At 42.4% G+C, this 13,989-nt stretch overlaps 1 protein-coding gene across 2 annotated transcripts in view; it reads right to left on the bottom strand.

The window, feature by feature from the left end:
• Positions 1-13,989, bottom strand: part of svild (supervillin d) — a 43,252-nt gene that overhangs the window by 24,530 nt on the left and 4,733 nt on the right. The window contains exons 2-3 of one of the 2 annotated variants that reach the window (XM_070851578.1): positions 5,984-6,528; positions 988-1,022 (exon numbers count right to left, since the gene is read on the bottom strand). In XM_070851578.1, the coding sequence (XP_070707679.1) occupies positions 988-1,022; positions 5,984-6,372 (424 nt within the window). In that variant the 5' untranslated portion in view covers positions 6,373-6,528. Of the gene's footprint in view, positions 1-987; positions 1,023-1,157; positions 1,236-5,983; positions 6,529-13,989 lie in introns of those variants that run through there. The other variant, XM_070851579.1, reaches the window with a different exon arrangement.

Raw genomic sequence — 13,989 nt, 5'->3', positions numbered from 1 at the left:
CATATTTACATGGAGAAAGTCTAGTTAAAATGCAACATTTTAATCAATGATTGAGTTTTCACTCTAGTGCCTCTGATTAAATAATACCTACCAGACCTCTGACTGACTTAAAAAGTAAAGAAATGTCCGTTTACATTGTTGTGCAAATAAGACATGTTACACAACACCGCTTCAAATGTCCTGCAGTACTGAAATGACCCTGCTGTTTTGCTATTGGGACCTTCCTATCATCTCCCTCTGTCACTATCTCTCATGCTATTGCGCACGCTAGCACTCACACACATACATACACATCATTAACTGGCAAGTGAGCAAACACAAAGAGAGGCAGCCAAATCAAATAGCCACAGACAAACACATACAGGCAGGCAGGCCAACCAGCGAGTTAAAAGGCAGGAGGCCGTGAACACAGACGGCCAGACAGCAGAAAGACTCTCGGGCTGTGGGCTCAGGTGGCTGAATGGGAGTTGGAAAAGCAGCCAGCAGCCTATGAGTAAACTTAGCCGTTTTCTTCTCTCTATAGCAGCAGGCTCCAAAATTAGCTCATAATGCTAGCTGACTGAAGCAGGCCTCTGGTGTAATTGCATATGATCAAACATTTGCACAGAAACACACACGTGTAAGCACACACCCATTAAAAGACACAGCCTTTGAACAAAAACTCTGCAGACACGTGCCAAACATTATCTCGATAATTTTTTGAAAAAAGGAACCGTCGCCTGAAGCAAAACATTCACTTTAAATTACACAGCAAACAAAACCAGAACCAAATGCATCAGTAGATCTGTTTTCTTTCACTCCTCCTCAGTGGCAGAGTATTAAACAGCCAACATCTATAAACCAGGTAGGTGATCTGACATCAGCAATGAGCTCAGTATTCCTTTAACACTGAGTAATAAAGAGAACTTGTATGAGTTCAGGGATGAAGCAGTCAGTGGAACAAACAGTGAGGATCTGAGTGCAGTGAAAGTGGAGAGTTCATCTTACCCTTTAGCTCCTCTGTGTCATCAGTTTCCAGCAGCCTGGGAGGGAGAGAGAGAGACAGAGACAAATGAGGTCACTCTCTAACATACTGAGGTGGTGACAGGAATTAAGTGTCTGTAACAATAGAGGCTTGCAAACTAGACAGAAAAATGAGAATATTAAGTCTTACTGACACAACTATAATTGAAAAATGTCCACTCGAGCCACGTAAAAATGGTGCAATGTAAAGCAAACAGGACTGCAGGAAGCCACTGTGCTTCATATGATATGGATCCTACAACATTTACTCATGCTGCTCTTCCAGTCCCACGTTGGTAGCAATATAATAGCAATGCCTGAGCAGCATCTGAAGATGGCCACTCATCTCTAAGTAATGGGCGTTAAATATGGATGGAGGCAGCAGCTGCCTGTGGGGTAGCAGCGATGATGTAACAGGAGGAGGGGAGAGGACAGCTTCAAACACAATGGAGAGTCGTGCTGGACATCTGGGAGAGGTCAGAGGTTACTGAGGAGGGGGAGATGCTGATCTGCAGTTTATAGATTATTTGGTAATGGCTAAATAAAGTCAGTCTTTTATCTGTGTATACCACACTGTGTTCCATTAAAACTCCATGCACTTCACAGCTCATTTTCTCACAATGCAGAGTGGTTGAACAGCCAGCAGTTTCAATTAAGCATATGACATTGTGCATCAGGAAATGATGCAGGTGAACCAATATTATGCAAAATACCGCAGCACACACCATCAAATATTACAGCAAAGATCAATGAGAGCTGTGATGTAGTATATTTCTTAAAGTAGGATTATTCAGCTATGAAACGTGTCTGTAAAAAGTTAAAACCCCCTTTAGTCTTTCACCTCCACATGGTCAGTCACTGATGTGAAGTGGGTGATGCCTGATTGACGATTTCAGAAGGATTTAAAAATTGTAGTCAGAAAGGTGTTGGGGCAGGGTTCTGAACTACTAGTCCATGGACTATACTGGTCACTTTAGTTTTGATGGTGTAGACTATATAGGAAAAAAATAAAATATACTTAAATACTGGAGCTGACTATCGTCTGACTTTTCCTTGGACTGGTGTCATGTTTGAGTCCCAAAACATTGTTGAAAAGTAATATTTACAGCAGTATATTATTATGAGAAATTAGAGGCTTATGTTTGGCTACCACAGAACGTTTTGTCAGTTTAGGGCTGGCACGCCTCAGTACAGATTTGTGATAGGGTGAGGAATCCAGCCATGCCAGGCCAAGGTCTTTATGGTGTGTAAATATGGTGAGGTTGGAGATGGGAAATTTAATGGAAGAGCACAAATTGATGGTAAGTAAAAAGAATTAAAGTAATGTAATCCACAGCAGTCTGTGGCTGAGTACTCAGTTTATACTCATGAACTTTAAATTGACCACACAGTGTCACATAATTTTCTTAACTTCTGCCACATGGGTAAAAGCACTGCAGTACACAATGATTTGCTACTGGAAAGTCCGAGCATGGCGATCTCAGTGACTGATGCCACCCAGTTCTGAAACGATCTTCGCTAACGCCTCCCTCTACAGCCACAGGGCTCAGTGAAACTTCATCAACCCCACCCACACTGTGACTACTGGCCGAAGGGGAGGGGCTGCACGCGTCAGTCCTATGCTGCATAAACTCACCAGAGAAGAAGGATGGAGTGCAGTGCGCAGAGAGGACAAGAAGAGCAATAGCAATGCAGACAGAGTAGTGGGGGAAGTTGAAGAGAGAAAAGTTAAACATACAATCAAATTGAGGCAGGCAAGTCATTAATCAAACACTTATAGTAAACTTCCTCTCTCTTGCTCTATTAAATTATGTCATTGACACAAGTATTAACTGAGTTGTGGAACAGGGAGAGAGAGGGTGAAGTCAGAGTACAGAGGGGATATAATCATGACTGAAGAATAGTTAAAAGATTTCATTTTAATGTCTCTAATTTGTGCGCTTAACTGTTGGCAAGCTCTGTTCCTTATATGGCAGCTACTGGAAGTCTGTAATATTTCAGTCATGTAAACAATAATTAGCCCAAATCCCATTTAGTCTTTTTTACAACCCAAGCCGTTTGGCTAACCCCAATGTGCCAGTGGCACAATTACTGTTGTTTACTTCACATTTAATAACACAGAGAACATCAAACCCAAAATGCTTAAAAATACAATATACCATTCACATTATATATGAATAAAATCTTCCAAAAACAAACTGCATTTTTGCCACATGCATAGATGTTGTGACATATACAGTGCTGTGTGCAAATAACTACACATTTTCCCATCTTACTTTTGCGTGATGATGTCACAAGATTTTACACTGCCTAGGTCTTCACTGAAGTTTTCACTTTTGTACAAACAGTGTACTTACACTGTTTACTTACTCGTAATACAGCTCAGTTCCTAACATTAAAGAGATCGTCTGGATTTAAAGTGGGGTTGGATAAGGTACTTATCCATAGTAAGTGAGGCATTTCTGGTAGACTGTAGTCAACACTCCTCCAGTTTGAAGGAGCAGTCAGGAGTCTTGGCACAGATGCTAATAAATACACTGCTGTTGACGGGGTCAGCAGAAAAACATATTTTATCCCCCTAAAAAGGCCCAACAAGCGTATGCTAAATGTGGAATATTCAGACAGCCCTAAGGGTGAATTTTAAGGGTGAATTACAAAGGGTGAATCTGTATTTTCTTAAGTTAATGGTGGTGAATTTTAAGTAACAGTTAATTGCAAGTGTCAAAACGCAGCGTTGTGGAATGTCACCCTTCAACTGTGACTTAGCAAAAGATGGATTTGTGTCTGTGTCATATAAACCCGTTGACAGACAGTTTTCATTCTTCCCCTCCAGTACGAGGGGCGTGGCCCAAGGGTTCTCCTATCGGGGCTGTAGCCAGCGGCCTGCCTCCTGCAGTGCTGGAAATTCTCCACTCCCCTTTTCCCCTCCCCTGTTGCAACGTTGTTATTGTCATGTGACGTGCTAAAATTTGTGCTGAGGTTTTTTTAACAGTCCCACACTGCACTCCACATGAGTACAGTCTCTCTCCTCCTGTTTTCCTCCCCACTTTCCCCCCCACTGTAAAAAATGGAATTTTTCCCCTTTGGGGGGATCAATAAAGGTGAATTGATTGATTGATTGATTGATTGATTGATTATCACAGGAACAGCTGAGATCCAGTTTCCTTTATGCTATTCCTGTAACAGACACACACGGACCTGTTGCCTATGAAGGTTCAGTAAATTTGTGTAAGGCTCTAATAACAAAACACATCAGCCAAGACAGCAAGGAGTCTGAGATATTAATAAACAATCCAGAATGATTGATGAAGATGCTTTGAAGGGTTGGGTGACAAGAAAGACAACGCACAGACAACTCCAATTACCCCCTCGAATTGAATGAACAAATTAACGAATGAAGGTGAAAGCATAATATAGAAGTAAACCACTAACATCTGTGGGGTCAAGTGATAAGTTATTGGCTAACAACAACTGCTTCTATACAACTTCCTCTGTCTCTGTATGTTGCATAAGCGTGCCTTCACACAAGACCGCACAGCTGGACTGTGACACATAGCGAACGTCATAACAAAACTGACAAGATTAGTAGCCAAAGTGACAGGCATGCGAGAAAAAAAACGACGATCCGCTTTCGTGCTCTCTGTCATTAAGTATTTAGTCCATAACTTTGTGTGTGACTTTACTCTGTAGTTTGCCAAATATTCTTTCAGCTGTGGTAAGCTGACACAGTACAAAAACAGTTCCTTTCACATTGCATACGGTGCAAAAAAAAAAATATATATATAAAAAAGAAAAAGAAATATAATGAATGAAAATGAAAACCAGTTGAAAGCCTCCTTTTAAACCAAAGCTTTGCCATGAGAGATTAATAGGTAGAGCATTTAACAGCTGAGACTTGCTGAAACATGTTGTGTTGCACATACAATGCAAGACGTGTCTTCACCAACCTTATGAAATAATTGGTCCATGATAAGGAACAAGCCATCAATCACAGCTATCTAGAAATCTTGCTTCATTAAGCACAGGGCATGAAAATTTGGCAGAGCCCAATGGCCCTATTCCCTCCACAAGCCTCCATCTCTGACACTATCTCCACACTCATGTCCATCTACGTTCTTCTCTCCCCATCATAGCCCTCAAGCTGTTTTTCAAGAACAAACAAGTCTGGCTATGTGCACACAGCAGAATCCCCGTCTTGATTACAGCTCAAACATCCCCCGACTGCTCGTGTTTTACTCCATCTATGTACAATTCTCAGAAAACACTCCTGGCAACTGAGAAACTCAGACAGTCGTCCAAGTCATTCTGACAATTTGTGTTTGTTATTCTAAGATGTGTGCGAGTTCCCCCATATCACCGTAAAGTGAACCAAAACAAGCAGCTTGCATGTCATCAGTGCAACGCATACCATGGCAAACTAAATGAGGCAGTTCTCTGCTTTAAACACATAGCCAATTTTGGAAATGTTAGCAGCCATGTTTACTTCAAACTGGAGATAGCACTAAGTGTTCCAAATGTGCTGACTTGCTGCCTCTTCTTCACTCATTTGGAGCCAGCAAGCCCTTTTACAGTAATCTAATAGCCATCTTTACTTGCTGAACTGCTACTCTTTACTAAATCAAAAGATGCCTAAGAACTTAATTTCATTAGTTAGGAATCTGAACATTGTGCTCCAAGTTTAAGCAGATTTAACTGTAAATATGGTATGTATGGACTGAATGGCTGTTCAGCACTCTGCATGATCTATTACTGGAGCCAAAACTGTGATGCATGTATACAAGACTATCCAAATGATAAATTATTTCATTGTAATCTGTTCCTCAGATGTTATCCTGGGCTCCACTTGCACAAGCTTTCTGAGTCTTTATGCCTGGGAAGCTTTGTGATTCGTGTCTCTTGCCAAGTTTATGCCACACTGCCCAAACTACTGGCAACAGAAGTGTGCTTTGTCTGTAACTTGTGACAATGTGAATAAACGCACCTGAAGTGAGAGGACGTCTTCATGGACGAGATGGCTTCTGATTTAGAGGATGCAAATGTGTCTGTCTTGACATGAGTGGCACCATCTTTGTCCTGGGAGGGCTCATCAGGAGTTTGCTCCACAAGGTCTGCTGCTTTATTCCTGAGTCCCCTCCTGGTGTATGTTTGCTCTGATCCATTATCGTCGTGCTTTTCCTTCTCCTTGGTTTCTGAAGACACTGCTTCGGATGTGTCGCCAATTTTCCTGTCCCTACGGACATATTTGGAGGTAAATTCGTCTGTTTTGCCATAGCGCTCAGCAAGTTCCCTCCTCCTTTCTGCCTTGTAGCGAGCAATCCGCTCAGCCTTGGTCTCTGGGGCCGAACTCTGCAAGGTGTCTATTCCATCCATTTTGCAGGCCAATTCAGTTTAGGGCTCGAATGCAAGTGAGAAGATTCCAACTTCACTTTTGAACTACTTCAATAGTCCTAACCCAGATATGTAGATCGTCTTTTTTATGGGTCGTCCTTGACAGAAACTTCTCACTCCATCAAAATAACCCTAGTTCTGCAAACAAGAAAGGAAGACATCGTTAGTACACCATGATTGTGGGGTACAATTTCAGATGACAAGCACTCAAAAACTGTGTAAAACTGGATATACCAAGACATATAGTTCCCCAGCTTTGATAGGAAACTGGCTCAGCAGTAGAGCTCCAAGCCAAGCCCTGCCCTGCCCCAGCTAACACCCCCCACCCCCCTGTGAGAATGATGTCAGCCAGCTCTGCACAAAGACAGCCGACCACCGCAGTGAGACTCTCATATAACCTCTATTCCATCGACTCACTTGGAGCCAGTTGGACAGAGGGAGGAGAAAGGGAGCGAAAGTGGCAATCACACATCAAATAACATCTTCATCTCATTTTATTCCTTATTAAGTAGAGGCTTTGCGCCTGGGCTTCTCACCCCTTAAGCATTATCCCATCTTATAATGATTCCGTATTTACATCAAACACAATGCATGAGAAAGTCTAAATTGCCCCTAAGAGTGAATGTGTGCTTGTCTGTCTATGTGTTAGCCCTGTGGTAGCCTTGCAACGTATTCATCGTGTTCACAGCCTCTAAACTAATGCATGCTAGGAAAGGCTTCAGCCTCCTGCCTCCCTAAAAAGGATAATCTCTATAACATCCCCTTTCCACATCTAGCTCAATTACAAGCACACTATTTAATAACTCCTGACTTTTCAATACCTAGTGAGTTAAATTTAGGAGGTAAAAAATTAGGAGCCTGCATTGAGCTCATTTTGTTCCATTAAGTATTCACAGAGCAGAAAACCACACGTGGCTTAGATGCAGAGGTTTGAAAACAGCACTGACTTAAATGCATTGCCAGCCGACAAAAGCAATAAAAATTATGTGTGTGCAGTTTCTGATTGCTACACGCCAGGCACAGGGGCTTTTCCACAGTCATTTTTCACAGTGCAAGTGAGCTTACGATGCTTTGGGGCTTCTGTCCGAGGACAGCCAAGGAGAAGAGAAAGAGATGAAAAAAAGCAGGTATATTTATATCAGAGAGGGGCAGGGGTTTAAAGTAGACTCCTGGTATCCCTCACATTACAGGCCATGAGTTAATTCAGCACATTGGGCTCACATTTATGGCCAGGAAAGGGGGTTATGGGAAAAGTATAAATGGGAGTGCTGTGTCTGGACTTGGTCATCGATGCTAGTAAGAAGAAAGAGGGAAAGTGAACATTGGGTCAAGGCAAAAGGGAAAAGAGAGGTGAGTCGGGTTATAAGGTGGGATAAATGAGCTGACAACAAGAGCTTTTTCTATAATGATGACAAGTTTGGACAAACCTCAAGTGCGTCCCCTCTAACCCCTGACCACCTGCTGGGCTATAAAACCAACCAAGAGTCAGGACTGTTGTTCCCTCTTGAAAAATATGGCTTTGAAATACCACACAGGAAATCAGTGTATATGTCGGGGGATACGTGTCTGTGTGAGCTGTCAGTCCCCACCATGACCTCTCCTATTCCTCCTCCACCTAACATAACAGTGCTCAGCTAAACAGTGCCTTCCTTGTGTAAATTTAAATTTTGTCTAACCATAAACTGTAACTCTGCTGGACGATTACATGTTGTCTGCTCCTTGTTATAACTACCTGGAGAAGTCCGACACACTTAGGCTCTGGGAAATGTATGCTCGAAATGACGTTAAACTCATCATCTGTTTGTTAGATTAATCTGCACCAATCGCTTCCATTCCATTTAGTCCAGCTACACGAACCCATGGCAAATTAAACTTAGCCCAAAAAGAAACTGGGACGTATTCTAGGAATGTAACCAGGATCAGATGAGACTAAAGCTTTTTTTAAATGGAATTTATTGAATAGTATAAAAACCAAAGGGCCTATTAAATAAGCAGGCATAATCAATTGGTAGCAGTAAATCCACTACTGCCTCAAATGTTCAAGGCTTCCACAGCTCAATAAGAAAAGGTGATGAGGTTTATTTTGGTTGTGAAGTCCATAAACTGTAATGGTAAAAAGCTAAAACTTTAAACATAGAATTGACACAGCAGCAATGCTGTGATGCTACCTGACCTGTTTTAAGAAAACAGCCATTTTCCTCATTTTCCTAACTTGACTTGTTTCAGGGTTTTAACTGAATGTCACTCCAAAGCCTGTTGATTGCCTTATGAAGGCAAAACCCATCCGGAATTTGGATGTTGATTTCAGGACTATGCACACGCTTACATAATTCACCTAGGTCACTACCTATAAAAGGAGTGCTAACCAGTACGCTAAAGCTTGTCCATGGAGACCCAGAACATCGAGGCTGCTTTGTTTGGAAGCTGCTGTGTTATTTTAAGCAACAAGGGGGACTGAAAACACAGTTATGAGTCATACTGTAAAAATCATCACCCCATCAGCAAATGTGAACTCACCCAAGATTATTTGTTTTGGTAAGCGATTTACACTGCCAAAACACCCCAAGGTATCTTTACCTATTTATGGTTATTTCTTCAGAAATACATGTGGAGAAAGCAGAACTGCGCAGGACCAAAACACATGAAAAGGGCTTTGAATATGATGTGCTAGTACAGATTAAATTCATGGTGATAAATGTAGTTTTGGAGGGGAAAAGACATATTCACTTCCATTTGCATTAGATTAGAGTGGAAAAGTGAGCTTGTTCATGCCTGACTGTCCTAAAGGCACTCAAGTGTCCTATTTATCACAGTGAGGAGACTGCTGATGGACAGAAAGAAAAGAAAAAATCTAAGTATGTGGATGGGTTTTTTTTGACTGACGACAGTGCATCTGCCTTGCTCAGTATAGAGTTATACCACAACTACCTGCAAATTCGTAGAGGCGATATTATTTTTGTTCCTCTAGGGCATGTAAACAAACTGAAACAAGTCCTTCGTTTCCAGTCATTAGAGTGTTTCCTGACCTTTTGTTGCCCCTTGGGAGTTGTTACTGGATACAAGAGAGGAAAATCTGTCTCAACAAAGGCCAAGTCATGGCCAAGTGTGTCACTTCCTGACCGTGCCTGTTTCATAAATACTCGATTAATCAGGAAATGTTACTCTGACAAATATGCCTGACAAATGTCCAAACTCTCTTGAGGGACGGGATGGGTAAGGGCAGCGAAAACTCTGAATGGCCAACAGCCAGACCTTTGCACTCAAAACAGTATTGGACTTAGTGTCATCATCTCCTTTTATAAGTACTCCATGATGATTTTGTTTTTTAAATATTTACTTCTCTGCAAAGCCCTTAAGTGATTCTAACAAGTTATTTGATTACATAATAGCTGTTCTTGACCTACTAACAAATGCCATATACTACAAATGCAGTAGTTGCAGCAGCCAAGACAGTTCAAGGACAATTTAAAACACTTGAAGACTGTTTTCACCCTTTTTTTTTTTTTTTTAAAGCTATGGTTTGTCAATTAATCCTGTAGCTCAGTGATTCCCAAACATTTCTGCCAGTTTATCTATGTGTTTTATCAATTTATTTTAGCTGTTTATCCATTACTTAATAGCTAGCTAAAGGAACTCAGACCTTAGACCTTTGCTCACTAGTTTTCACATACTTTACCCACTGTACCCCGTAGCAACTGCAAAAATACCCCCAGGGTCACAAGTGCACCTGGTTAGGAATTACTCAATGTACCTTAACAGTATCTATGGTGTCCTTATATTCTCAGTGCGTTATTGGCCGGTGGTGATAGAGGTGAGTCAATAAAAGCACCTGAAGAAATTTCAAAAAAGCGTCATTATGTCATTGTTACTCACAGCCCACTGATGTCATTATCTTCATTGGTAAAGCAGTGAGAAGCAGGCTTGTTATTAGAGAAGGATACTCGTCACACAGATCCATAGGGAGCACATACACATTAACTCAGTGATTCATTCCAAGACATGGGCCCGACAGAACGGAAAGCTCAGACACAAAGCTGACCTGTAGCCCACCAGTCTGTGTATTTTTTCAGAATTCACACGTCCATACAGGAGGGCTAAGCAGGAATGCAGACTACACCCAACTCATAAACAGTGGATTTGCATGAGAAAAGTAGGAAATTTTGACTGTATAACAATTCAGAGTCTTTCTCTCAAAGCCATTGATAACCCGGTCACTTCATCGGCCCAGGTTGAGATAATGAGAACGCAAGTTCTGTTTAGATAAACATTTAGAGTGACAGACAGTCTGTCTTTTAGCTTTACCACGGGACCCACAGTTCTCCATATCACAACAGACATTACAACCCCAATGGAACGTATAGAGCTAGCAACCAAAGGCAGACACCAACTATAAATTGTAAAAATTTTCTCAACATTGCGACAGTTCAGCTTCACTGGACTTGTCCAATGAGTCTTTTATCCTTTCTCATCTTCCCTTGAAACTCTTACTTAACACTGCAGAGATTTACACCTGAAACTACCAGTATTTTGACATTTATTAGGTTTAAAATGGCGACCTCTGCAAAGCTGTACTCCCATTTGACAAGGATGGTGTACAAGGTATCTGTTCAGCACCAAAACTTTGTATTATGACAACATTTTGCCACTATAAACGTTCAGGAATCCACATAAAGTAACCGCAAGCATCAGAGAGACTTTAAGACATCAAGTTTCCCTTGCTGTACAAAAAGAGAGGAGGCAGTTAAAGATACGGCCAGCTCCTGACACACATTCCTCCTGAGGGAAGAGGGTGGAGAGTGGAAACTTTGCTCCACTGAGAAAACCAGGTGCCAGACTGCCGAAAAGTTCTTCAGCTGGTGCAGCTCGGGGTAGTTTTCAGCCAAGTTCAGGGACCATAGAGGAGCAACAACAAAAGAAGGAAGGATCTTCAGTGCAGAGGAAATCAACAATTTCACTGCACAGGATATCTGAGTGACTTTCAAAAGCATTTGTTTTTCTTGCTTAGAGGTTTGGTCACATAATGTGTTCCCCTAACTTTCCCAAATCTTAGTTCCTATGTTGCAATGCAAATAAAGTTTCAATAAGATTAAAAGGATTTAAATGAAAGTAAATTCTACTTCGATTCAGCTCAATATGCACCCAGAAAAAGTTACACACCAAACTACTGCTGACTAATAACTATATTATTGCCAGAAAATATACAAAGACGTGCCCTGTGGTTTGTGCAGTATAGATTATGTTGCATGTTTGTGTACATGGGTGTGTATGACTGCAAGTGGGTCATGTGACCAACCATTGAAAGCAGATAGGCCAGAGAATGGGTCACCAGTCCCTAATCCAATAACCCTATATTCCACGTACTGTACATTAAGCATTGACTTGTAACTGCTCTACTCAGCACATGCATCAGAAAACAGCTTGGGAGGGGGTGGGTCTAGGGTGTGTCATACTTTTTGAAGCTACCCTCATACAACAATCAACCACATACTGAGTGGCCAATGCTGTTCCTCATTAAAAAGCAATCTTTCAGCACTTAAAGCGGTTTAAGTGCCCTGCCTGTGACCACTGGCAGAATTAAGTTTTAATTGCAATTAAAGAGGCTCACAACACTTCATCCTGTTGAAATGGGCCTCCAATAATAGAGAGCTTCAAAGGCTGATTCTTACAGGAGGGGTGTGTTTGTCTAGCATGGCAAAAGCCCTGCATTCATATGACTCAACACTTCCTCGGCTTTGAGCTGCAAGGAAAATAGGAAAAGGGGGAGAAGGGGATGAGGCGACAGGAAAGAAGGGCAGTGGAAGGAGAGAAAAGGGCATGCAGAGTGGAAGAGGATACAAAAAAAAGGAAGAGGGATCAAGAGCAGAAGAAGCGGAGAATGAGGAGGTCAGAGCAGGGGAAAAGAGGGAAGAAGATGGAAAGGGCTGAGAAGAGAATGGGCTTTTGTGGGGGTGGATGTGATGGCTTTGTGGGGCATGTGTCTCCAGGGTGCCAAGGGGCCCCAGTCTGGTGGTACGGGGGTGGAGGGCAGACAAGATCTGCTGCTGCTGCAGAGGAACAGGAGGAGGATGGGGCAAAAACAGGGCCTAAGCCTAATCCATCCCCCCCTCTCCCTCCCTCTCACCTCTCTTTCTCACACAGACACAAACTCCCTCAAATCCTTTTTACCAGAAGTCCTGCTGACTGCAGCCAGTCACCCGAAAGGCAGTTGACATAACAACCCCCTGGGTACTCATGCCTGCAGTCTGCTTTGCCTTAGTAACTGACACTGTAAAAACTGTACTGACCTGCTTAAGGCGGAGCTACCATTGTCACCAGGCAAAGATGGTATGCTACTTCCCCTCTTTGAAATCAATGTCAAAAGGTACAGCAGCATATGTCATTCAAACTCAATTAAGCCATGAGGTTTAACACAGAGAAGCATCTGTGTGCATCTATCTCTCTCTCTCTTTTTATTTACTACAGGCTGTCTCTTTGTCACAGTCTTCCGGCTTTCTATTTGCGTCATTCAAAGGAGCCATTACATGTGACGTATGGGAAAGCAAACAAGCAAATTTGCACAGAAACACACACTGCAGCGCACACTGACACAAAGGTGGACCGACAGAGATACACAGCGGCTCTCCAACAAGGCTGCAGTCATGGAAGCTGGGGTGTGGAGTGGGAAGGGTGGGGTTTATGGGGCTTTATCTAGCTAGGGGATTGTATGCATGCATACTCACACATACACAACACACAATGTGCTATGCTGGATTCCTTTCAGCAAGTTAATGGGAGCCAGGAACAAACACCCACACAGTTTTTTATGGGACAGATGTACTGTAGTAGCTACAGTTAAAAGCACCTACCCTCACACTGATTGCTACCCTTTGTTGCACTCTTGACACACAGAAAATCTTGCTTCACTCCAGCAACACTTCATGTGCATCACATTTGCCAACTTTTGAGAGTAAAAAATTAGCAAACTGACCAAGGCATTCATCAGTACACTCAATCAAAGCACTTTTCAACTTGAAACTTGAACTAGGCCTGCCATTTTTGTACCTACGTGTGCACGTATCCCAGTGTATATGTTGCTACTGTGGGTGTCAAAAGGATACAACTCCAGCTACCTATATAAACACTGAGGGCTAAGCAGAGAAATTAGTAATTTCTACAGTCAGTTGCTCACAGTTCACCACAGAATAACTACAGAGCTGTCTCTCCCTAGAAACAGTGTAATGCGATTTTACCGCCTGTCAACAACTTATCAACATAGACTTCATCCCCAGAATTGCCGGCTGTAAGATACAGACAAGACTGAACAGAGAGAGGGCGACATGAGTAGGGGGAGGGAGAGAGATCAGCGGGGTGGAATGTCTCATCCGGAGAATCCTGCTCGCGGGGTTTCTCTCTCTCTCTCTCTCTCTCTCTCTCTCTCCCGACTCTCTGGTGTCCACTGTGCAGAGCAGACACCATCTGGCCAGCTGGAATGCTACTGAGCAGGGGGTGGAGGGGGTATGGGGGTCTCCTATGTTGCAGGGGGATGGGTTATGGCTGAGAGATGGAGTATTAACAGTAGTTGCATTAACCATTTAATGCAAACTAGACTCTTTTAAGTGG

This window comes from Pempheris klunzingeri, chromosome 20 (genome assembly GCF_042242105.1).
Source record: "Pempheris klunzingeri isolate RE-2024b chromosome 20, fPemKlu1.hap1, whole genome shotgun sequence".
In the NCBI taxonomy this organism is placed as follows: Eukaryota; Metazoa; Chordata; class Actinopteri; order Acropomatiformes; family Pempheridae; genus Pempheris; species Pempheris klunzingeri.
The sequence above is the reverse complement of the archived record's forward strand: the minus strand, read 5'-3'. Positions and strand labels throughout refer to the sequence as shown.